At 40.4% G+C, this 26,554-nt stretch overlaps 1 protein-coding gene across 6 annotated transcripts in view; it reads right to left on the reverse strand.

The window, feature by feature from the left end:
- The window catches only part of CHD6 (chromodomain helicase DNA binding protein 6), a 203,653-nt gene that overhangs the window by 90,022 nt on the left and 87,077 nt on the right, over positions 1-26,554 (reverse strand). For all 6 annotated transcript variants that reach the window (XM_025470093.3, XM_035705853.2, XM_025470092.3 and 3 more), the window contains 7 exons: positions 25,160-25,309; positions 11,999-12,061; positions 11,082-11,140; positions 10,308-10,425; positions 5,578-5,664; positions 5,252-5,386; positions 1,162-1,283 (listed from right to left, as the gene is read on the reverse strand). In XM_025470093.3, the coding sequence (XP_025325878.1) occupies positions 1,162-1,283; positions 5,252-5,386; positions 5,578-5,664; positions 10,308-10,425; positions 11,082-11,140; positions 11,999-12,061; positions 25,160-25,309 (734 nt within the window). The remainder of the gene's footprint in view (positions 1-1,161; positions 1,284-5,251; positions 5,387-5,577; positions 5,665-10,307; positions 10,426-11,081; positions 11,141-11,998; positions 12,062-25,159; positions 25,310-26,554) is intronic.

Genomic DNA, 26,554 nt, shown 5'->3' on the forward strand with positions numbered 1-26,554 from the left:
ATAGGAAAGAGGTAGAGGTTGGGTATAACTAAAAAGATACTTTAGAAGCACACCTGGACTTGAAAGGTCATCAGTGAAGGGCCTTCTCAGCATTTTCCACAGATGCAACTGAGGCACATTTTTAGTCTTATGCTTTATACCCTACCTACTTCCAAAAAGGAATTAGGGCAACTTGGGAGAAAATATAGGAAAGAGGTCCATAGAATATAAACTGAAAATACTAAAAATTAAAGTAATAGATACAATGAGGAAAAAAATTTGCTTTAAAACTAAGCCAATTTCTTTATCTGACAAACTTCATGGAAGTCAATGCAAAAATAAAAAGAGAAGTCATTGTGATTTTCCTTGTCCATTTTTTGTGTCAGAGGATAAACTTTTAACTCACAATTTATTTCTCTAAGAAATAAATTTCTTATAGAGTAAAAATGTTGGTCTCTTTAGTGGCCCAGAACTCCAAACTGCACAGAGCTGACACTCGGAGGGTGTGGCCCCCCTCAATCTCACTCCTCACTGAACAGAATGCACTGGAAAACTCAGGTGAGCAGTGCTCCAAGGGGCTGTGTGAATAAGTGGCACAGGCTTCTAGGACACAGGTTACAAGGGTCCCATCTTGTGTGTTCTCCACTACGGTATGCTATCTTTAGAATCCATACTAGGGTACACAGTAGAACATTACAAAAATTTCAAAGTTCATCTGTTTCATGTAGATTGTGATGGGAACTGAAACATGGAAGAGTCCAAAACTGAGTGGTACAGCTCAAGTCTATAATATCTAGGGCTCACAAACAAGTAGCAGAGTTGGGGCTATAATCCAGATCCATTTCCTTTTAGACCCAATTTTTTTCTAAAGACTCAGAGATAATGATCTTTTGGATTTTGCTTCCTCTAGGTTGGGCCTAACCTTTTGGCAAGAATGGCAAAGAAAAAAGCAGCACAAAGTCAACAATGTCTAAAACCATTCCTTGTGGTTGGAATGTGGAGTCTTGGCATGCCTCATATACATATACAAAGATTACTACCCTAAACACACGGCCAGGTTGCACTCTCTTACCACCTTGCTAGCTACTGCTGCTCTAAACAGGCAAAGGCGACAATCTACCCCCAGGTACAAACACCTGGGAGGATAAGTCCGTGAAGATAGCACTGGTTCTGGTTCCTCACCTGTTATACCAGTTAAAAAGAAGCCAGTTCATCCCCTCCAGCTGGTACTCCCGGAGCTGGTTACTGTTCTTATACTCTCGCGACTTCTCCAGTTTCTGCCAGGAATCTGAAGCAGGCCGCTCCTAGTGGAGGAAGGCAAGAGAATAAAATACACAGAGAATGATGTTTGAGGATGGATAACATGAATAGGGACACAGGATAATAATGGGAAGGTGGCAAGTCTCAAAGCACTGTCCTAAAGCTAGCTTCTAGCTGCTTTAGGTGTGTACACACACATACCCCCCACCCCCGATATAAGGCAAGCCCCTATCTTTTCTAGATTTCACCAGATTAAACTTAGAACATCCCTATAAAATTTGCAAGTAATTAATGAAGAAAAGAAACAGATTCACCTACAGTCTTGTTTAGTATTATACTGTTTTACCCAGACTCCTAGATGTCACTCTCACTTACACTTCCATCTCCCTACAAACCAAAAGTAGTCAGGTGTTTTTGGTTTCTATACATAATTTCTCTTTGTATTTTCTTTGTGCGTATGGCATCAGTTCAGGAAAGTATGGTAGGTCAAATATTTCACTGATTAGTTCCTAGAGTCAGTATAAGGCAAAAAGCCTATAAAATCAAAAATGCAAATTCCTTAAACACCCCATAAACATAATAGCAGTCTTATTATTTTATTTTTCCATATGAAATACTGATTTCTAAATATAATCAATCTTTTATTTATATGAAATGCCATATTCATCACATACTAAATTTCAATATATCCACAGAGCTCCATCTAGATTCTTCGTTTTGTTCCATTGTACTGTCTAGTACTGCAATAAAACCCAATTTTTAAATTATTAAAGCCTTTTATCTGATTAGGGAGTTATTTTTCAAAAAATGTCTCAGCTATTCTATCTTATTCACTATTCTGTATAACTTTAGAATCAATTTGTCAAGTTCTCTTAAAAATCTCATTGAAATTTCAATTAACCAGGGGAAAATTTCTTTTAAAGATTTTCTTCATTTATTTGACACAGAGAGAGAGCACAGCAGGCAGAGGGAGAAACAGGCTCCCCATGGAACAAGGAGCCCAATGTGGGGCTCGATCCCAAGACCCTGGGATCCTGACCTGAGCCAAAGGTAGACACTTAACCGACCAAGCAACGCTGGTGCCCCAATCAGAAGAAAGCTTAAATCTTTAGGTGTGGAGACTTCCCATCCAAAAATTTTAATTATTTAGATTTTATATTATTTGGACATAGACTTGGTTATTTTGTTTATAGACAAACTGAGCCCCCAAATTAACAGTTTATAGTCTTAAAAATTCCTAGCTATAGCTATAATTACAAATGAGAATTTTGAGACTGTAACTTTTCTAAACAGTTTTAGTCTTTGGTAATTCTGCTCTGGAGTACAATACCGTTTATAACTAGAATTCCTTATTAACTAAAATTAAGCAATTTGCACGTGAAATTAACAATATATCCCCAATTACATCATTGATATTTGGAGGTAAGTGCAATCTGTCCATGACCTTTCAGAAAAATACACATCACAGCTTTCTATAAAATTACTACAGCCACAGTTAGGCTAAGCCCTTTAAAATAGGACCCAGCTGAAATGTAATACTAGTGTATTATACTAAGTGTATTAGTGTATTAGTAATACTAGTGTATTATTACTAAGGTAGAGATACAGGTGCTTTTAAAATAAGGGAGAAAATAATTTTTTTTATGTAAGAAAACAATGATTTTAAAGAAAATCTTTTAAGCAAGGTATTCCTATAAAACCCCTCTTGTTCTGTTCCCTTAAAGAAATTATGTTCTTCTTAACTCACAGGAACCAGTGTGGTTCCCCTAAAGTCTATGTACCCCTTTAATCGGGCATGCTCCCCTACTGCACTAGATACTGTGGGGAGACTTTCTGGAATGTTCCTCCAGTGATTTAAGTGACTCACTCTCAGCACTGTAAGTACCAGAGGATGGAATTTCACTGCAGATTTTTACTTTGCTGCCTTGGTGGCACTCCAAAAGCAGAGGCATCACTCTCCTATCCAGTCTCTCCCCTGGGTTTCCCTTTCCCCAGGGCTAAAGGGTTTAGTTTAACATCACCTACTGGCCAGAAATTTCAGCCATCTGAGCACAAGACCTGAAATCAGCTGGTTGTCTCCTAAGGGGTACAGACTACAGGAAACCACTGACACCAGGGCCCCACAACCTTCAGTGGCTACTTAGCTAACTCAAAGGAGGAGAAGGGACTCTGAGTCTCCACGGTGGGTCCTGCCTATTGAAAGACTGCTCCAACTTTGCACAATCGTCATGGACAATGTCACCTCTTGTTTTCTAAAAATTCCATATTTTACCTATACGTAACCAATTTTTATCAAAAAGTTTTCAAGTATAGGATGTCCTATTTGTGTCAACTTCAAAGCCCGAGTAAGATACCTTAAAAAAAAATTATTCAGGTAAACTCCTGTTTGGAGCTGGTCCTTAAAAAGATAGCTTTAGTTATATGATCAGCTACCATTCTAAGTTAGAAGTTTTGAGATAAAATTTCAAAATGTGCATTTTAAATGAGAGAACAAATAACTGAGAAACAAAGAGACAAGTGTGAAATAATACCATGGTTCACTGAGAGATGAAAACAGCAGCATCGCAATAGCAAAATAGTAAAGGAAAAGTAAAACTGCCTGAAAACACTTGAGAATTCATATTCTTGCCAAATGCATGTAGTCAGTCTGAGGAAATAAGTGGGATTCAGGCTGAGAGAGTATCCTCAGCCTGAGAATAGAATCCTCAGAGAGATTCTATCCTCAGAGAGAGAATCCTGATTACTTTGAGATAACATACAATTAGCTTCAGAATGGAAATGCCCTCCTCTCTCTGCCCCACACTGGTTTGTTCCTGCATTGTGCCACATGTCCCCATCAGTCTGGTGCCATGTATGTCCACGCACGCACATGCCTCTTCCATTAATCTGTGAGCTCCTGGGGGCTGGGTGTGCACTCTCTTATTATATGTCACTCAAGAGTCAGCCAATGGCAAGATGTTGAACAATGATGAATTAACAACAGACAATAGTTGTAGGAGAGGACTGAAAGAGAAATTTATTAATCAGTCAAGTGGACAAAAAACCATTAAAAACTATATAGATTTCTAATCACAGTTCTGCACCTCAAGATTCCTCCAGACATTTCATATGCCAAAAAACAAAAACTAAACACCGCTTTTGAGTGGACTCTGACAGAGATCTAAGTTCAATGTCAAGCTCTTATCTCCTAAGCCTACTTTCCTGGGACATAATAACAACGATAAGTAATGATAAGGAGTTGGATAAGGGTTTTTCATATAAAAGTGGTGACTTTTTAAAAATAGAAACTTACCATTCCAGTCTACAGCCATATTCAACAACTCTGATTCTCTTCCCGAGTCACATCTTAATCAGGCTCTATCCTAAGTCTACATCCTTTTATTTTATTATTATTTTTTTTTGTAGTCTATATCCTTTTAATTATTGACATTCCATATACAACTACTTGTAGGGTTCCCTGCGACATTTATGCAGCTGGGTGGGATTAATTCAGAATCAGAAAAACAAACTGATTAAATAAGTGTATTTTGAAAACTTATGTTCCCTCTGTGAAGCCCAGGTATCTATAGATAAAAGATAGTTCTTCCCCTTAAGAACATTCCAATTGAGAAAAGCAAAGGATAAAAACAAAGAAAAAAGATCACTGATGGAACAAGAGGTAATAGGAAACAAGAAAGACCCTAAGAATTTATTGAGCTTCTTTCCCAAGTCAGGTATTTCTTACATGTTCTAAATTATAGACTCCACACAGCACCACATACCAAGAAATCTAAGCTTGTATTTAAGGTTCATAAGTGTCACACACATCAAAACAGGACCTAATGGTGACAGAGTGCTAGCAAAATATGATTTGGGTAGAAAAACACCCAAACTGCAAGTTCAATGGAGAGTACCCAAAGGTTAAGACACCCCCAAATAGCACTTCTGAGCACAGCCCCACAGACATCCAGGACTGCTAGTTCATAAAGTTACATGTTACAACATGTGCCAAACTGGGATATGGATACATTACCACATGCTTAATTTCAGGGAGAACTTGAAGAGACTCGAATTCTTTAACTTTTGCAGGATCTACATCTTCCTCCAGCTCCCATGTGCTTTCTTCATAAGGCAGAGAGCACCACTTCACCAAGTAATGCGTCACTTCCTGGTGAGAGATAGGAGAGGAATTTATGTTCAACTAGATTAAAGGGGTTGATCATACTCTGGCCAACCTCTGAAAAACCCACCCTATCACAGATCAATGCCATTAAAATAGACCACATGTTAACAAAACAAACAAAATATGTAGTAAGAAGGGAAGGCTCCATAGGCGAGTCAAAATGATGGAACACCCACCTCTCCTGTTTCTGCATCTTTGGTGTGGGCCACCTCCAGGACGCGATCAACTTCTACGTAGTCTGGGTTGAACAAGTCTTCATCAGGCTAGTACAAACAAAGGAGAAGAATGAGAAAGCATCCCTCTTCCCTCAAAACCAACATCCTAGGTTTCATCTGTAAGTGACTTCCCACTCTGGGCATATCAAGAAACACAGAATGGAAGGGGTAGCTTGAGAATAAAAGTCACAGCACAGACTTTCTTCACTGTCCCCAAATCCTGCTCTCTGTGACTGAATTTATAGGTTACACCATGGCCAGAGTCACTCTCCTAATGGTCTTTATAGTACTGCACAAAAATCAGCCAAGGATTCCCTTTTTCTTACTGCTTCTCATCCCAAAGATAACCCTTGGAAACTGAGAATAAGTTGCTTTTTCTTCTTTATAGCAAAAATAGTAGCAAACACTGGAATGAGGCATGAGGGGAGTTTTTGGGGGTCCAATAATGTTCTATCTCCTGATCTAAGTGGCAGCTACACAGGTGTGTTTATTTTGTAAAAATTCACTGACCTGCACTCTTAGAATTTACCTTCATGTACATTATGCTTCCCCAAAAAATGTACTTACGAAACAGTAAGTATTCCTTGGAAATATTTAACCTATGTCTGGAGTAATGCTAGCTAAGTGCTTTAAGTCTCAAAACTACTTTATGAACTAGTTGCCATAACTACTTTACAGATGAGGAAACTGACTCAGAGAAGTTAAATAAGTAATGTGACCAAAGCCCACAGAGCTGTATGAACTGGAATGCTTACCCAGGTCTTTCTTACCCAGATGCCCTCCTCCTGGACTACCAGAATGTTCTTATTGTCTCTGTGGCTGGAAGGCACTTTGGGGGCTATCTAGTTTCATCTTCAACACAAGAATACTTTTTATAACATCCCTGGCAACCCTCCCTCAGATTCCATTATTCTCTATTTGGGAATTTACTGCCTCTAAGATCTGGCACTGCCAAGACAGTTTTACCTCTGTCTACTCAGTGGTAGCATCATGATCTTTATTACTATTAAATATAATCTAGTTTCTTTCCTATAGCTGGGGATCACTGGTGTTCCTGCTTCCCCCATAGCAGCAGTAACTAAGTTCATTCTTCTGCTATCCTGCCTCTTTAAAAAACTCCATCTGATCTGGGTGAAACTACTCAAGGCGTTCAGCTGTTCTTAGGAGTCCAAGTTTCCAGGTCCCTTCACTATGCAGAGCGCTAGCACTTATGAACAGTGGCCATGGGCCAGGCACTGTGCTAAGCACTCCTGTAAACCCAGTCATTTAATCCTCACAGGTGTTCTGTGAGGCTGATGCTACTAGGCTTTACATTGAGGATACTGGGTCTGAAGGAGCTTATGCAAGTGGCCCAAGGTGACCTAATTTAGTGTGTGTGTGTGGGGGGGGGCAATAGCGTGAGCAGAACCTGCAGCCTGGTAAGTTGGCTCCAGAGCCCCGGATCCTAGCACTATGCAGCCTAGTTTCCACATCTGCTGACAGCCACTCAGCTGTGCTTCCTTTACTGGTGTTACAGTCGTCCTGCAGCTGCTTTCAGGTCTACCCTGAACCCTGATACTCAAGTGAACAGAACAGTCAGGAATGTTCTAAGATTACTGTGACTTTTTTTTTTTTTTTTTTTTTTTTAAGATTTTACTTATTTATTCATGACAGACAGGGAGAAGGGCAGAGACACAGGCAGAGGGAGAAGCAGGCTCTCTGCTGGAGCCCGACTGGGACTCGATCCCACACGCCGGGATCATGTTCCGAGTCAAAGGCAGATGCTCAACTGCTGAGCCACCCAGGCATCCCTATTGTGACTTCTTAAGCAGCTGCACACCCTCCTGCTGACCACCAGGAAACCTGTCATTTAACGGGCACTACCTTTCCTCCCTAGAACTGCTAGTCATTTTCTCTACTTTGAAGATTTTTAAAAATACATGTGATATTATATATATATTTACTGCCATTATATTTCATTCATCCTACCCTGTGCAGTAAACCTGAACTTTGATTTTGTCATCTAATCTCCCAAGATCGGGTTTGGTTTTCAGGAGTCTGGGTGGAGTCAGAACACGTCTACCCCTGCAGAGTGCGGGAAGCCTCTGTCTCTTGAGCTTGACTCTATTTCACAGGTGCCCTTGGCTACCTCATAAAGCAGCTGGAAATAATCGATATGAAGCCACTCTATCCAAAACTAAGTTATCATTGATCTCATAAGTATATTATTTATCCAAGTCATTAATAAAAATGTTGAACAGGTCAAGACTGAAGACAGTATTATAGGAACTACTCTCTACCCTTCCTCCTCCTCCATCTCAGGATGTTCTCCAATCTTTTCAAAAGCCTTTCCTTCCCACAAGAGTTATGGGCTCCTGGTACATTTTTTTTCTATATATTTTAACATAGTTTCAGCTCTCTATTCCCAACCCAGTAAAAATCACTCCCTTGGGAATAAAGCAGAAAACAGGCACATGGGGCTTTGTAGGCTATATTAGGGACTGTGGACTTTATTTCAAGAAAATGTGAGGCACTGGAGGGTCTGGAGCAGGAGAAGAGCTTAAGGCAAACTCCCTCCCTCACCAGGGGGCAGCCAAATAACTACGTAGCACTGACCCTGAGCCTGGTACCAGGGATAGAAATACAAGGAGGACATGTCCCCGTCTGTCTCATAGAGCTTAAAATGGAAGAGACATGTAAACAAGTTACTACACTGCACATACTTGCTAAAATAGAGGTACAAATAAAATATTCTAAGAACAGAGAAAGAGTATCCAGTGGTGCCTCAAAACGGTTTTCCAATTCTACTTGTCTTCTTCTTCTTCTTCTTTTTTTTTTTTTTTTTTTTTTATTTATGAGAGAGAGAGAGAGAGAGAGAGAGGGGCAGAGACACAGGGAGAGGGAGAAGCAGGCTCCATGCACCGAGAGCCCGATGTGGGATTCGATCCCGGGTCTCCAGGATTGCGCCCTGGGCCAAAGGCAGGCGCCAAACAGCTGCGCCACCCAGGGATCCCCTACTTGTCTTCTTCTTTCCCCAGTTCCCTATGACAAGAACAATGCCATGAGAAACCGTGTTCACATTCTTTAAAACAGTCCTGGGAAGGGATGGGGTCAAATGCTAAGGCTACAGACGAAAGACCCCACCCTGGAATGAGAAGAATGCTTACTGACATTATCCTGAAATAACTTTTTGTCACTTGAGGAAAAGGAGCACATCACAAAGAATGAGTTGGTCAAGTACTGTAGCCATGTACTGTAATTTGGGGCTCCTGACTGTACTCTTGAGGACTAGTGCTTGCAACTACATTTTAAGAATAATTTTTATGGCTTCTTTTCTTCAAAGGTATCTGTGTAAGATTTAAAACTACATACTGTATAGAAAAGAAAAAACAAGTCACCATAATTAACCAGAGAAAATGACATCAGCGTTTTCATGTAGAGTCAAGATATTTTCTATGCATTATATTATATGGTACCTGTTTTCTCCTCCACTCCCCAAAATGGAAATGCCCCTCACACTTCTAAGAGCCTGACATTTTCAACTAACAATAGTCTATGGCACTAAACCTTCTATGTCATTAACAACTGTCCTTCCATATCGTTTTTACTAGAGTAGAACAGTATTCTGTTCTATGGTACATACACAGAATTTAACAAATGTCTATTATCTGTGTTTGTTTGCAATTTTTCACCAATATAAATGACTGGATATCATAGCTAAGTCTGCACAAAAACTCAACAGTTTCCTTAGAATACATAACAGAATTAGAATTGCTGGGACAAAGGATGTGAAAATTTTGAGATATTTCACATCTGCTGCCATACTGCTCTACTGACAGGTGATTCTAGGTTATGTTCCCACCCACTAGATACAAGACTGTCTCTTCCTACACCCTTACCAGCAGTGAGGATTACTTATTTTTAAAACCTTCAAATATTTGGTAAATAAAAACTAGAAAATTACTATTTTAATTCAGTTTTTTTGATTACTACTGAAATTGACCACATTTTTATATGGTTAATAAGCATTTATCATTAAAATTATTTGTCGTGTGTGTGTGTGTGTGTATTAACAGGAAGGTTCCCATACTGGAGAAGACACACATACACATACACACACACATACACACATATACATACATACATATATTTAGGAGATACATGTATGTATGTAATGCACATATTTCCTAATTATTTACTTTAAGATTTGTTTAGTAGTATTTTCTAATATATAGATACTATAGATTTAACATCCAAACCCATCAATCTTTCCTCTCACTGTAGGTACCATACTTAGAAATAACCAAGTTTATATAAATTTACTTATTTATTTACTCTCTAATATTTTAGTTTTGTTTTTATTTTTTACACTCAAAGTTTACATCTTTTTGGATTTCTGTTTTAAGGACTGCAGGGGGGCAGGAAGGGGGGAAGGAATAAAAGTTTGGGGCACATTTCTCTTGCCCTAGCTATTTATAGATATTCTGATCAAGATGCACATTCTTATGAGTTGTCAGTTTGTAAGGTTCAATCCCTCTAACTTGGTGGATAATTTTTTCCCTTTGACTTAAATCTGGACTGGTTTTGCTGCAAATCAGTACACATTTAGCAATGTGACTTGAGCCACGAATCTGAACAGGACTTCGACTTTACTCAGCATTTAGTACTGTAAGAAAAGCAGTGGTCAAGTTAGTTGGTAAACAGTGCTTCACCTCAGTAAAAATGTGCTTCATCTGGGCTTGCTTATTCCTAAATCGCTTGATCTTCTGGGCGATGCGAGGATCCTTTTCCAGCTCTTCCATTGTGGCCCATTTACAATGTAAGTAGGAACTATCCAAAGACACATAAATTATGAGACAAGTGCAAACTATCAAATCACTGAGCTTTAAAGTGTTTCAGTAAACAAAGTGACCATCTAATCCAGAAGTAGTGGTTTATTGTGAAACTGCTAGAGATTGGGCTGAGAAAGGCCTTGTGGTAAGGGCAAAAATAGACAACAAAACAATGCAGCCACTCCAAACAACTGGTCCCTTTGCATCTTCTACAGGAACTGCCTCACAGCAGAGGGAGGGCTATTATCATCAATACACATTAGTGAAAGTGGGCACATTGCAGAGAAAGAAAGAAAAAGAGAGAGAGTGCAACCTATAGGACAGTGGTTTCTACCCTGGGTGCAATAAGAATGGTATAGGGCGTTTTTAGAAAGCACTGATCCTTGGGACCTCCTCTCAGGGTTCTAAGTCAGCTGGTCCTTGGGACCTCCTCTCAGGGTTCTAAGTCAGCTGGTCCTGAGGGGAGCAAGGGCTTCCCCAGTGACTGTGCAGCCAAAGGTGAGCACTACTGCCTAATGTGAACTTGAGTCAATTAACATCTATGGGTCAGGTCTCAGGGGCCATTCTTGGAAAGTACAGAAGATGATGTGATGAGGGAAAGGAAATTTCATTCATATAAAATGCAAATACAAATAATACATAAAAAAGACGTACAAATTTCTATACTTAACGTAGAATAGCTCCAAGTCAAATGGGGGCTCTCCTGGGTGAACCTGTAACCAAGAGCAAGCAGTTAACAGCCCACGTCCCCTCAGATCACCCTTAGGCAGCACAAGAAAACAGGTAAATCAACATCCCTGCCTGGTTTTAGTACAAAATTCTAGAGGATGTTTTCGCTTTCCCAGTTCTTTTCCTGACAGCTATTGAGCGGCTTTCCCAAATGACGAATCCACAGCCAGCTAGAAGGTTAAAAAAAAAAAAAAAAAAAGAAAGAAAGAAAGAAACTGATCCTCCTGGTGTCCTTGCAGGGTCCAGGCTAGGACAGTAATCAGCTTATCAGCAAACCAGCCTCAGGGCTCTGAGCGGTGTCAGGATCAGAGCCGGCTGTGAAAGTAAAAACATGGGTCTTTGTCATGCCCCCCCCCCATCCTGAAACATCGGCGGTGTTCCCTCTCAAAGCAAGGAAGTTTGCTATCATAAATACTTGAAGATAAAATTGTGTTTTCACCAGGGCACACATATCCTTCACCCCTGGCAGGTTCTCTAAAGTATCCCTACAATGGCCCTGACATGTCTAAAGAAAAATTTCCCCAAAGGTTTTCAGTAGGACTCTTTCCATGTCTTCTTTTTGGCCCCCTGAAAATCTCACCCGGGCTACAGCAGCTAAGGGGGCAAATAACTTTTGCTAGGATCACTATGGAGGAAAAACACTATTTGGGGCTCTACTCTCAAATACTTAAGAATTTTATGACCTAAAATCTTCCAGGAGGGTAAAAATAAGCGTTGCCTTGCCAATGTTCTTGCCTAGCTCTCACTCCAGCCAGTCCGTTCCAGGTTCTCTAGCCAAATATCTCTTCACAGAGGGCAAAACCTGTGCTGGTGATAGGAAAAATGATACATAAGCCACCAACCTCCTGGACGGTCTTAGATGCCAGGATCTTCTCAATGATGTTTGCATCATCTTCTGGAGGCTCCTAGAGACAGAAAAGTGAAAAAGACAGAAAATTATTGGCACCCCAGAGACCAAGAAATAATTCTGTAAGAAATACTACAGCAGGTACTACCTTGTCCAGAAGTATACCTGTGAGTGCTGAGGCCTTCCTCCTATCAGTCTACAGAGTAATCAAAAGACCACAAACATTCTAACCTCTGGGCACAACGCTAACACTTTCCCCCTGCTTTCACATGAACAGAGAAGTTAACTCCGCTTTTCATATTCTTAATTTCAGATCTGTCTTTAGTATCACTAAAATTGGTCCTAGGACTTCCCTTTCCTGCCAAACCTGCCTACATGCTGCTGCATAAAATCTTCAGAAAGGTGTAACATTAAGGAGTCTGGGGCCCTTGGAATTAGAGAGTCCTAATTCTAACACCTACCAGCTACTGACTTTGGATAAGGCAATTAACACCTCTTAGTTTCCGTATCTATTAAAATAGTAGTTAAAAAAATACTTATCTCACTGGGTTACTGGGAGGATAAAATGGTATGTGAAAATATTTTTGGAACAGTAAGCACTGTGCAAATGCAAGGTATAATTATTCTCTACTAAATGATACCATCTTTCCCCTCTGTGCCTGGAAATGGTTGTTTCACTGATCATCCTTTGACTATAAATCCTAACTGAAAACAAATTAATTTCTTCCTTTCTACTCCAGATATACATCAATTTTTCTAGGCTCCTGAGCTGCATGAAATCTCTTTCTACAGAGTATTTGATTAAACAATGACAAACTTAAAAAGGGTGTGCTGAGTCAGAGCACTCTTGTGTTTGACATTCTTTTTAGGACTTTATTTGAGCTGTTCTATTTCAGAGGTTTCGTACGCACTACATGACCTTGTCAGATCTAGTAGAACAGTAGATGAGAAGAACACTCATCATGATAGCCCCCCAAAATAACTTGGGATCCTGATCAGAACTTTCCAAAAGGATGGCTTAGGCTACATATCACTGTCTTCAGTCCTACCCACTCTAGGGCTCAAATGTCTCAGAGCCATACCATTATAGAAAACATATTTTCTAAGATCTTTTTAAAAAAAAAAAAAAGATTTTATTTATTTATTCATGAGAGAGAGAGGGAAAGAGAGAAAGAGAGAGAGAGAGAGAGAGAGAGAGAGAGAGAGAGAGGCAGATACACAGGCAGAGGGAGAAGCAGGCTCCATGCAGGGAGTCTGATGCAGGAACCATCCCCAGGACTCCAGGATCACACCCTGGGCCAAGGCAGGCGCTAAACCGCTGAGCCACCCAGGGATCCCCCTCTAAGATTTTTTTTTTTAAAGATTTTATTTATTTATTCATGAGACGGGGAGGGCGGGGTGGGCAGAGACACAGGCAGATGGAGAAGTAGGCTCCATGCACAAAGCCCGATGTGGGACTCGACCCAGGGACTCCAGAATCATGCCCTGGGCTGAAGGAAGGTGCCAAACTGCTAAGCCACCCAGGTATTCCCCCCCGCCCCCCACCTAAGATCTTAAATAAAGCTTTCCCCCAAAGAAATAATAGAGGAAAGGAAAAAAAAAAAAAAAAAAGATGAGGAAGGCAGATGGTAAAAAAGAAGTATGGAGATCAGCAGGCATTGACAGATGCTCCCAAAGGTTACAAATATTTATTACATTCCCCTAGACACATGGCAGTGTGCTAGGTGCCATGCCAAAGTTAATCCAAAGTGACAAGAGTCTTTTCCCACTGCTCAACAAGAAGACAAGTGAACTGTGCCTAGTAGGAAGAAGGGATGGGAAGACAAGCTAAGCTTTTGTTTTTCTGCTCAAGTATTTATTTTGACTTTTTTTTTTTTTTTTTGAGAGCGTGAGCATGTACATGCAAACGTACACAAGGAGGGGATGACAGTGGGAGGATGGGAGTGGGGAGAGGAGCAGAAGGGGAGAGAGAGAGAGAGAGAGAGAATCCCAAACAGGCTCTAGCTCAGTGAGGAGCCCAACACAGGGCTCAATCTCATGACCTTGAAATCATGACCTGAGCCAAAATCAAGAGTCAGATACTTAGCCAACTGAGCCACCCAGCTGCCCCTGTTCTGTTGATTCTTTTTTTTTTTTTTAAGATCTTATTTATTTATGAGAGACACACAGAGAGAGGTAGAGACATAGGCAGAGGGAGAAGTAGGATGCCTGAGAGAGGTCTGATGCTAATGCCTTGAAAAGGCCCAGTAGCTAATGCCTTGAAAAGGCCTGGTGACAAGAAATATTTGCTGAATGCTAAACACAGCAAGAGGGAAAGAGAGGAGACACATGACGAAATAAAGCATCAAACTCACCGGGGTCAGATATTGGAAACAGTTGTTATTCTTAATCTATGTCATTTAATTAAAAAGCCTTCCTCTTCTCCAGATACTCGGACCTATCTAATACCGTTTAACAGCAAATGGCTAGAGCTAGGTGTACTTTCTCAAGCTCCCAATCTTGGAGCCAACGGAGCTCTATGGCAAGTGTGTCGTGAGCAAAGGAACATTGCTAGGTTAAGAGAAAGTAGATTAATGAACTAACTTCCTAACTTCCTACTTCACTTCCTTCCTAAATTTCTTCCACATTTCTTTATTGAATATCTTTTATGTTTATTCACTAGTCTTATAGAAATAGATGTGCTAGAGTCTTCATCAGCAAGGAACTGCCATATATGTTAACAAAACACTTTAAAAGTTATTAAGGTAGGCATTTATATGTAGAGATCTTCTATGTACAACTGATGGATTTTTACATATACACTTGTATAAATACCACCTAGATCAAGTTACATAACATTTCCATCGTTCAAGAAGACTCGTGCCCCCATTGAAAGTAACCACTATTCAGACTTCTACTACCACTGATTAGTTCTGCCTATTACTAAACTTCATGTAAATGGAATTATATAGTATATGGTTCATTCTTCTGTAGCATACTATTTTGTTGTATAAACACACTACCATTTATTTATCTATCCATTCTACTGCTGAGGAATATTCAGGTTGCTTCCAATGTTCATATAAATTGTATGCCTTTTGGTCGACAAATACACTCATTTATCTTAGATATATACATAAAAGTGAAATTACTAGGTCATGAGGTAGGTTATATGTTTAGTTTTAAAGAATATTGTCAAAATTTTTTCCAAAGTAATTGTAACAATTTTTACACCCACCAGCAATGTATATAGGAGGAGTTCCAGCTGACTTGATAGCTACTCTTGTGGATATTGTAGTATTATCTCTCTAACTCCTATCTCCCTGATAACTAAGGATGTCAAGTACCTTTTTTATGCCTCTTGGCAATGTGCTTAACTTCTCTATGAAGCTCCTACTCAAGTCATTTTCCTATTTTAAGAATTATCCTTTGTTTTTTTTTTTTTAATTTGCAAGAGTTCTTGACACATTTCTGAATAAGAGTTCTGCCAGTTATAGAGAATACAAATATTATTTACCAATCTATGGTCTGCCTTTCAATTCTGTAAATGTGTCTTTTGATGAACAGAAGTTCTACATAAATCCACTTAATCAATCTTTTCTCTTACGTATTCTTATGTCCTGTTTAAAGAATCTTCCACCCTCCCCAAAGTCATTCATTAAGCCACATAATTTAAAATTTTCTTGTAGCCACATTAAGAAAGTAAAAACAAACAGATGAGATTAATTTTAATAAATATACTTAAGCTGATAAATCTAAAACTTTATCATTTCAACATATAACCAATGTAAAATTATTAATGAAATACTTTATATTCTTTCTTCATACTAAGTCTTTAAAATCCAATGTGTACTTCACACTTAAGACACATCTGAATTCAGACTAGCCATATTTCAAGTGCTTAATAAGCCACAGATGGCTAGTAGGAGCTCTACTGAGCAGTACACCTCTATTTTGTTCCACTGATCTACTTGTTCTTAGGACAATGCTATGTCTTCATTATTATAGCTTGACTACAAGTCCGCATTACAACTTAGTTCTTTTTAAAGATTCCCTTGGTTATTCCAGGTCTTTGGTGTTTCTATTATCAATTTTTTTTTAAGATTTTATTTATTTATTCATAGACAGAGAGAGAGGCAGAGACACAGGCAGAGGGAGAAGCAGTCTCCATGCAAGGAGCCCGATGTGGGACTCAATCCCGGGTCTCCAGGATCACACCCCAGGCTGCAGGCGGTGTCAAACAGCTGCGCCACCGGGGCTGCCCCTCTATTATCAATTTCTATCAAAAAACACCCTGCTTAGATTTTGACTGGGACTGAATTACAGACATCTCAACCATATTCAATATATGTATATCATATAAGGTTCCATTTATTTAGGCCTCCTTTAATTTCTTTCAGCAATGTCTTTCTATAGAGAGAGTCTGTGTATCTTTTGAGTTATTCCAGGATATCTAATATTTTTGATGATGTTACAAATGGCAATTTAGTTTTCCTTTCCTGATTTCACGTTGCTAGTTTATAGAAATAAAACAGATGGTTTTGTATATTGTTTTTGTATCCAACAATTTAGCTAAATCTCCATTTTCTTGATTCTAATGGTCAATTCTGTTGAAATTTCTTTCTCTTTTTTAAGATTTTATTTATTTATTCATGAGAAACACAGAGAGTGAGGCAGAGACACAGGCAAAGGAAGAAGCAGGCTCCCAGTGGGGAGCCCAATATGGGACTCTATCCCAGGACCCCGGGATCACAACCTGAGCTGAAGGTTGATGCTCAACCACTGAGCTACCCAGGTGTCCCCAATTCTGTTGAATTTTTTTTTAAGATTTTATTTATTTATTCATGAGAGAGAGAGAGAAACAGAGACACAGGCAGAGGGAGAAGCAGGCTCCTTGCAGGAAGCCTGGATGTGGGACTCGATCCCAGGTCTCTAGGATCACGCCCTGGGCTAAAGGCAGCGCTAAACTGCTGAGCCTCCCGGGCTGCCCTGTTGAATTTTCTATACACAATCATGTCATCTACAAATAATGAATCTTACTTCTTTCTTTCCGATCTTTAAACTTTTTATTTCATGTTCCTTACTGCAGTAGCCAGGACCTCCAGTGCATTTCTGAATATAATGATAATAGTGGAATTTTTTTTATTTCAAAAAGTCAAGGGTAAAGTACTCAATATCATACCATTTAATACAGTATTGGTACTGTTTTTATCTACTGGTTTTTCAGTCTGGTTTTCTATAGTTTCAGATATGCCTGCGTACGGTTTTCATTTTTGTATTTTTCCAGTATGGGAGCTAACTGATGTTGAATCCATTGGTTGATATCCCCCATCAGTTTATGGGGGGGAAGGGTTTCCTGGCCACTAATTTTATCCTCAAGCACTCCTCTACCCCCAGCTCTCCCCCATGCCTATGACTCTAATCAGATATACCACTAACCAATTACACCTTTCCACTGCACCCCAATTGTTTCTAATGCTCTGTTCTTTGCATTCTTTTTTCTCTCTAGGCTTCAGGTTAGAAATTTTCTATTGATTGTTTTCAAACTCACAAATATTATCTTCTGATGTATCTAATCTGCTTTTTAAGGTCATCCGCTGTGTTCTAATTTTTACAACTGGAATTTTCAGTTCTAGACAGTTGATCTGATTCTCTTTACAGATTCATTTCTCTAATCAAATTCTTCACCTTAAACCTTTTTTTTGCCCATCTTCTTTTATTTTCTTTCACATAACATAGTTATATTTTTAGAGATTTTTTTAAAATGTATTTTTATTATTTTTTATTTTTTTAAAGATTTTATTTATTTATTCATAGACACACACAGAGAGAGAGAGAGAGAGAGAGAGAGAGAGGCAGAGACACAGGCAGAGGGAGAAGCAGGCTCCATGCAGGGAGCCCGACGTGGGACTCAATCCTGGGTCTCCAGGATCACACCTCAGGCTGCAGGCGGCGCTAAACCGCTGCACCACGAGGCTGCCCAAAAATTTATTTATTTGAGAGAACGAGAGACAGCACAAACAGGGAGAAGGGCAGAGGACGAGGGAGAAGGAGAAGCAGACTCCCCACTGAGCAGGGAGCCCAACACGGGACTCAATCTTGGGACCACATGATCATAACCTGAGCCGAAAGCAGACACTGAACTGACTGAGCCACCCTGGAGCCTCAACCATAGTTATTTTCTAAAGTTCTTTTCTGCTAACTCCAATATCTGGATCGTCTAAGGTCTGCTTGTATTATATATATATGTGTGTGTTCTCTTGCCTTTTAGTCCCATTTTTTCCAGTCTTTTAAAATGTCTGGTAGTTTTTTACTTAGGGTAGAACTTGTGAATAAAGGAACCATAGCAGCTCCAAACAATATTTTCCACAACTACTTCCTATTTTCTCTTAGACAAACATGAGACTGAATTGGGTCAGGCCTGGGTTACCATTAAAATTTAGTCCATCTCTTGTTTTACCCTGTTTCTTGACCATGAATGTCCAAGGTGACCAATGGAGTCTGGTAGGTCTTTTTACTCTTGATCCCTGAAGTCTCCAATACGAAGCATGTTAAAAATCTCTCTTAAGGGAGAATCCACTTTTCTACACTTTCTACAGTAGGCCCATCCCTTTAGTGAGATTTTCCCTCAAGGTGCCACGAGACTGTGAGATTTTAATCTGCCTTCTTCTGGGTGAGCTACTAACTTCTTGGACTACCTCAGAATTCAACAAGTCTCCCAGGGAAAGCCCCTTGCTTTGGGGAATTCCTCTAGTTTCCAATCATTTCAACAGCCCTATAATCTACTACCAGCAGGGTCAGATGGTTTCTCTTCAACCCAGAATAGTGTGTTTGTGCCAAGCCTGATCGTCAACCCATGCCCAGAACTGAGGAATATTTCCAGAGAAGAAACAGTCTCTGGAATTGTCGGCTCATCTAGGAATAGCTCTATGCTGTCTGGAATTTTAGTTCATCTAATTCTTGTTGCTTCCCCAGATATCAGATGTCTTTTAAAATATTCTTTGCAATATATCTTTTTTTTAGTTGCAGTGAGTGTTACGCTGCTATGACCTAATGTATCTTCCATGAAGTAGGAATCCTCCACCATCAACTCTAATTTCTGGAGCTTCCTAGGGCCTACTTGTTACTCTTTTCTAGCTATACTCATTTTCCTGGTGATTTTGTCCAGTCTCATGGCTTTAAATATGGGCTACATGGTAACACCAGCCAAGTTTATGTATCCAGCTCAGAACCTCCTCTTAATTCACAGACTCATAGATCTACTTGTGACTTGCCATCCTCACTTGATTACCTCAGAACTATTTTATACTTAATGCCTACAAGTAAACTCCTCTTATCCTGCAGTTTTCTCCCAACTGAGTGACAGGGAACTCTATCCTTCTTGGTGTTCAAACCAAAAATCTTGGAGTAATCCTTGACTCCTTTTCTTTCCACATACCACGTCTGATTAGCCAAGAAATCATGTAGGCTCTATTTTCAAAATATGTCCAGAATCCATCAGTTTCTCACCACCTCTTCTACCTTGGTCTAAAACCATCTTCATTTCTCACCCAGATAATTCCCAAAAGCCTGCTAACTAGTCTCCCTGCTTCCACTCCTGCTCAACTAGTCTAATTGTAATACAACTTTCAGAATGGCCCTTTTTATTATGTCCCTCTTTTGGCTTAAACTGCTTAAAAGGCTTCTCTATTAACTCAGAGTGAAATCAAAGATCTTTCTCTCGCTCATGACTCCCTTGCTCCTTTACTTTCTTCAATTGCTCAAATGTTACCTTTGTGAGGCCAAAACAGACACCTCTATTTATAAGTGCAACCCTCATTTCATCAATTCCATATTACTCCTCTTCTGATTTTTGTTCATAGCACTTACTACTATGAAAAACTGCACAAATTTTATTATTTTTTGGTTTATTCCCAGCCTCTCCCTAGTTATTTCCACCTTTTGGAAGCTCTGAGCTTCACTCTTTGGCCTCCTATCCTACGAGATTCAAAATGCAGCAAATGTGAGGGAGAGAGCACTTGCATGGTTTTGCAGGCTTCCTCTCCATTTGTTGTGGCTCCCTCTGTGAGAGTGGGGATTTTTGTCTCTTTTGTTCCCTGAGATTATCTCCAGCATGAAATAGTCCTTGGCATGTAGTAGATACTCAATAAGCATTTTTGACTTAACAATGCTCAATAAGCATTGTTACAAGATTTTGCAATACATTATTATAATAGCATAAAGCAAGTGTTATGGGAACACAGAAGATAGGGCACCAAGTTAGATCTCTGTTAACCAGCATCAAACTTTCATAATTGCTGACTACCTTTCGTACCCACTCACTCCCAAGCATGTACAATCCAGACTAGCCAGGGAGCATTCATACATGTACAAACATGCTAAAAGGAACAATTATCTCTTCCTCACTATCAAATTATTTCAAACATTCTTATTCATTTACCATGAAGAATAGAAAAAGATGGTTTGTAGTGGTAGGATTCAGAAGGCTATTCGGAGTTTTTAATTAGGACCAGCCAAATCCAAGGAAAAGTTAACACATGAACAAGAAAGGACAGAACTTTAAGTAATAAAAGGATGGGGGGCTTCAAACATTCTTCACCGTAGAAGATTCCCAAGTAAAAATTAAGGAATTTGAAATAAAATTTCAAGTTATCTTTTCGTACTGGTTAAAGAAAGGAAGATGAACACTAACTCCTTAAAAAAAAAAATCAGTGGTTATCATGAAAATACTGAGAGCAGGTTTTACCCTATCTAATAAAAGGAAAAGGAAATAGCATGTCCAAAATACACATCAAAGTAGGAAGGAAACTAGAAAATCAGGACTTTACTAAACAGAGATTGTGCATAAGCACGATCGTGTGTGTATAAACACTCAGTGTATACAGATACACACAGATATAAACTAAATCTGCTTGCCAAACACACTTCCATAACAACCATCTGTTCTCAGCTACTTGGAATTTTCTCAAATTATCCTTCAAAGAAGGCCATTTTAATTCATTCTCTTTCATGTCAGAGATTCATATAATTTAAACTTTTTTTTCTTAGGGAACATTTCAAAAATTTTCAACCCAAGTTGCCCCCAACCTCAACCAACCACCTGATTTATTTCTATTTAGGTGGGCAAAAAGGAGAGGCTCTAGCAGGAAGCAAATCACTTTTCAACTAATCAAATATTGACTTAGTGCCATGGAGGGCACAAAAGTAGCATCAAACAAGATGGTCAGTCTTCGGGGCTTATGTTCATGCAGGGAAAGCAACATAAAACATTTTTCTTAGAAATGTCTCAGGGTTAATTCTAATTGGTAAGACAGTAATTCTAAGTCCACAAGCATGCAGAAAGCAAGAACAACTTGGATTTCACAGAAAGGTGAGGTTTTAGTGGGGACCTAAGGAATGGTGGTTTATAAGAAGACAAGAAGGAAGGAAAGCTGAAGTGAACCCAAGGATTAAAGAATGAGTCCACAGGAAAACAGGATGCATATACTGTACTAAGTATACTAAGAATACTAAGTAAACAGTCTTGGTAGAACAAAAGCATTACATTGAATGAGGAAGAGAAATAAATGAGGGTAAATAGGTAGTCTGCAGCCACATTTTTTAAAAAATCAGGCGAGGTGAGAGGCACCTGGTCAGTTAGGCATCCAACTATGATCTCAGCTCAGGTCTTAATCTCAGGGTCATGAGTTCAAATCCCATGTTGGGCTCCATGCTGGGCATGGAGACTACTTAGGAAAAAAAAATCAGGCAGGAATTTTGACTTAATATAGGAGTTAAGAAGCAATCACCCTAGAGTGCAGAGCAGTCCACCCATAGCTCAGGGGAACTAAGGGGATTCCTGGGGAAGGAAACAACCTGGCTCAGCCTGCCGGGCATAGCACAAAGCCAGACGAAACAGAAGGTGCTGACTGCAGAGACACAGAATGAGGCACAGGAGGGCACAGGGAATTTAATTAAAATTAAAGTCCTCTGTTTTAAAAGGCAAAATCATACAAACTGCACAAACCACAGGAGGCAGGAACTGAGACAGCCTTGTAAAAATCTATATACTGGAAATTTACAACTACTACAAAAGTTTGTCTCTGTTCCAGGCACCAACATCCATTTGACAAAGAATAAGAAAGCAGAATCACAGTCAGGATGGACACCTACTTCCTGTCCCAGAATCCCATATCCCAATCAGGAGACTGTCCTCTATACTCCAAAGCAGGGTGGTGCTACCCTGCCAGTCCTGGGCTACAGTAAATCATGTGTAGAGATGTTTTTAGCAACTCTCCACTAGGTAACTAATGCTGAGGCTGCACTCTGGGGCTGGGCCAGGGGCCAGGAGCCACAGCATCAGACACAGCATGCTAATAAGACAGTGCACAGAAACGCAAGGGGGAGCAGCAGGCCTTTTTGGTGTTGACTCCACACCCTTCTCTGCCCTGAGCCGAAGCCAGCAAGCAGGCAGACACCCAGCCGAAGGGCCTCGAGAGAAGGACACAAGAAAAAGCCTTAACTTCCTCAACTGATTTTCTGTGCCACGGGGCGCTGAGGATTGTCTAGAATCCTAGATGAGATTCATGGCTTTCAAACTCTGCATCAGCCTGGGAAATCTTTGTTCAAACCTCACCAGGAAGTCCCAAATGTAAACCAGATGCAAGTGCAACCGTGCAGCAGCAGCTAGTAGGGCTCTGCTAAGCACTGCCTTTGAAACCTGCTCGGCCCCCTGCAGGCTGTCCTAGCTGTCCTGCCAGCTAGGCCCCCGCCTGGGGCGCAGGGGCCAGATAGCCAGATCGCCAAGCTTGCCAAACCCCATATCAGGCTTCTTTTGGTCTTAGTAACAACTTTTAAGGCATAATTAATGCAAATTCAGATTCTATCTTATGTTTTACCACAGATTAGCTCTCTTTTTGTTGTTCCCTGAAGAGAATAAAAAGAGCCTTGTTAAGATATGTAGAATTTCCTGAATTATTTCTATCAGATGAGCTAACACTGCCCTTCAGGTACCACGGAAGAAGTCATAACAGCAGCTGAAATATAGTTAATGGTGGGCTAAATAGCTACTAGGAGAAAATAAATTCCCCCGTAGTGTTTTAACTATCAAACCCACCATAACCTCTCCAAGGAAGGGACAACCGCTCTGGAATAATAGAATCCTATCGCCTCATAGCAGTCTTGCAAGGACTACCCTTGACTCTCTGCTTGAAGAGTACTGCATTGACAGAACATCAAATCACTATTCCTATTAAATGTTGTGTTCATTGCCTGGATAACTCCTGGCAGAGAGACCTGAAGTGTTGTGTTCATTGCCTGGATAACTCCTGGCAGAGAGACCTGAAACCAACTCTTATATGCTAGTCACTGGTCAGCTGCTGCCAGGTTATCCCAGGACCAGGATGCTTCCGTGACGTTCCTTGACCATGACCCCTGCTCCTAGCTACTTTCCATGCAAACTCAGGATGAAAGGATATGCGAAATTATGTGAGGATGCTTTAAGCTGGAGGCAAGGTGGTTTAAACAGATAAAGTATTCTCACTGCAGTAAGCTGTCCTAGCACCCGGGAGGAAGGACAGGTATTTGTGCTCTGCTGTGCACGCAGAGCGTGAACTCTGCCAAGTCAGCGACAGTGACTCCGTAACAACAGCCAGGCTGTGTCCCAGAATGTGCTGCTGCCAATGATGCTCCTCCTATATGCACAGCCTCTATCTTCTTTTCCTTCTAATGTCTTCTCTGTCAGCTCCTTGGCACAGACCTTTTCAACATTTACCTCTCTTCCTTCTAGCATCTGGATATCAGGTCCCTCTTTCCCCTTGAAACTGCTGCCAATGGAAATCCCTAAAGCACAAAGAGGGCCATCTTGCTTCTCTGCTTAAACCCTCACTCGGTGCCCCCACACCACCCCCATTATTTGATCTTTACTATAAAGACCAAATACTTTAATATCTAGGGATTGCAAAATGTGACTCTTCCTACCACTCAGGGGCTCATCTCCCACCACTCTTCAGATCACCCCCAATACCCAGCTGAGCTTGTCTGTCTATCATGCCTAGTTCATGTTGGAAATGCCTCTCCTAAAATCCTGACCTCCTCTCTTCCTATCCACTCCCCCTTCTGTGTAGCCACTGTATCTAGCACATTCTTTTTTTTTTTTTTTCCAGAGAGAAAAAGAGCACATGAGCAGTGGGAGAGGGGTAGACAGAGAAGGAGAGAGGGAATCTTAAGCAGGCCCCACACCCAGTGTGGATCCCAACAAAGGGCTCCATCTCACAACCCTAAGATCATAACCTAAGACAAAATCAAGAGTAAGACACTTAACCGACTGATTCACTGAGAAGGCCCCCTTCCTTTATAAGATTTTATTTTTAACTAATCCCTACACCCAACGTGGTGCTTAAACCACAACCTCAAGGTCAAGTCACATGATCTACTGAGACTGAGCCAGCCAGGCACCCCTCTAGCACATTCTTCTAAGGCTACACTAATCACAGTGTTACACAGCCATATACCTCCTCTCCTTAGAGCCAGGAACCATGCCTTGACACTTATCCTTGTATCCTAGGACCTGGTCTTGCAAGGACTGTTAATACACATTTATTGATGCCAAGTTCCAACTGTAATTACTACTGCATGTGATTTCATTCACTGAATGGCTATTTAGTATGTATCAGACTTCTATATTCTAATGAGAGAGACAAAGAAAATGAAATCAGAAATCAGAGCACAATTATTAGTTGTATTACAATGCTATGAAGGAAACAAATAAGGAGTGAAATTCAGAATCACTAGGATCAGGAAGCAGGGATCTACTTTAAACAAAAAAGTCAGGAAAGACCTCTGGGGAGAAATCATCTTAGCTTAAAAGATGGAGAACCAAGCCATGTAATGCATGTGGAGAAGAGCATAACAAGGAAAGGGACAATATGGGTGAAGGCCAAGAGGTGGGAGAGATCTGCTAACTCAAGGCCAGGGAGCAGGGAGAGGGTCGCTGCTATGCCAAACAAATGTGATGCCATGGGAGAATCCTGCTGGGCATGGCAGGAGATGAACTTCATCCTAAGTGGAAGAGGAAGCCAAATGAAGATTATAAGCAGCGGCTATAATGACCTAATTCAGCTTCAGCAAAGAGCCACAGAACAGGTGTGTCAAGCAGGCCAAAATGACTTAGGCCGGCACCCTAATCCAAAGACTGTACCTCTGCCTGCCAAGCCAGCGTAGATGCCGAGAGGGCAGATGTTCGGCCAGCTCCAAGAACAGCGATTGTTTCCCCATCATCGTCCACCACTTTGAAGTCCAGATCCTCGTTGTATTTTCTGCGCTTCACCTGCCGTCCAGAGCGTCGTTTCTGCAGGGCAAACACACCCATCAGAGAGATGCTGTGTGAGTCAAATGCAAAAGCTTGCATGAGAAAGAATATACTCATCTACACTCATTAACATGGACGGGAGGCCTTTCCTATTTTACAAAAGAAATCTTCCTAAAACACAACTCTTTTAAGAATTAAATTCACTCAAAATGAAATCTAGCTGAGGGAGGAGATCCAAATTGCCAAGATGCCCTGAGAAGAAGGTATAGTCTCAGAATCCAGTGAGATGTTTTGTTCATCAATGACAGTGACTTTTTTTCTCCCTTCTGGAATCAGCTTCTATTCTAGTACAACAGGGATAGGAAATAAACTCCAGTATCTTTCAGATCTCTTCCAGATGGAAGCTCTGATTTTGGGGTAATATGACATTTGTTTTGGTTTTGGTCAAATTCACCATACTTACCATATATTCTTAAAATACTAAGTCATACTAGTTTTATAGGACTTACTTTGAGAATCTCATACCACTCCTTGAAATGCAAGGAGACATCTTTAAGTGTGACAAAACAAGATTCATGAGTCACCATCTGAGGACTCATCTATAATTAAGTAACTTGTGACCTTTTGGAAAGACAACATTCTACAACAAACCAGCCCAGTGGCTTTCCTCAAACAGGAAAGCACATGGTTCATCCCATGTATACATCATATCCAAGCAGCAGAAACACTTCTGGGAACCATTCACCAGCTGGTTCTTTCTCCAATACTTCAACCTTAAGAAGCAAAAACAAAAGCCAAACACTACCTCACTTATTTTTAAAAAACATACGTTCTGGACCTCTGTGTTCCCACCATTTCTTCCCTAGGTCACCTCTATGACATTTAATTTTACATGAGGGATCACATATGAAAACCTGCTCCCCAACCCCATGTATAGATCATCATCCTGGAAACACTCAAACCCCAGCTAACTCCCATCAGTCGGACATACCTCCTGCTCTGCCCATCAGGACACCTGACAGTCACTAGCCTGAGTTCAAAGGCAGTGAGGGGGGTGTCTCTGCTCTGACACCTAGACACTACTGCTTATTACCACTGTGACATTAGAAGTTAACACCTTCCTACAATAACACCCTTCCTAGGAATCTCTGAGGGTTCAGAGGATACGTGAAAGTACAGCAGTTAGATGATTTTACATGATCCCTTTGCAGCAGCATAGCCCAGAGAAACTGTTGTGACTATCAGAGGAAATAACACTTTCAAATATCAGAACTCCTATCCAAG

This window comes from Canis lupus, chromosome 24 (genome assembly GCF_003254725.2).
Source record: "Canis lupus dingo isolate Sandy chromosome 24, ASM325472v2, whole genome shotgun sequence".
Taxonomy (NCBI): Eukaryota; Metazoa; Chordata; class Mammalia; order Carnivora; family Canidae; genus Canis; species Canis lupus.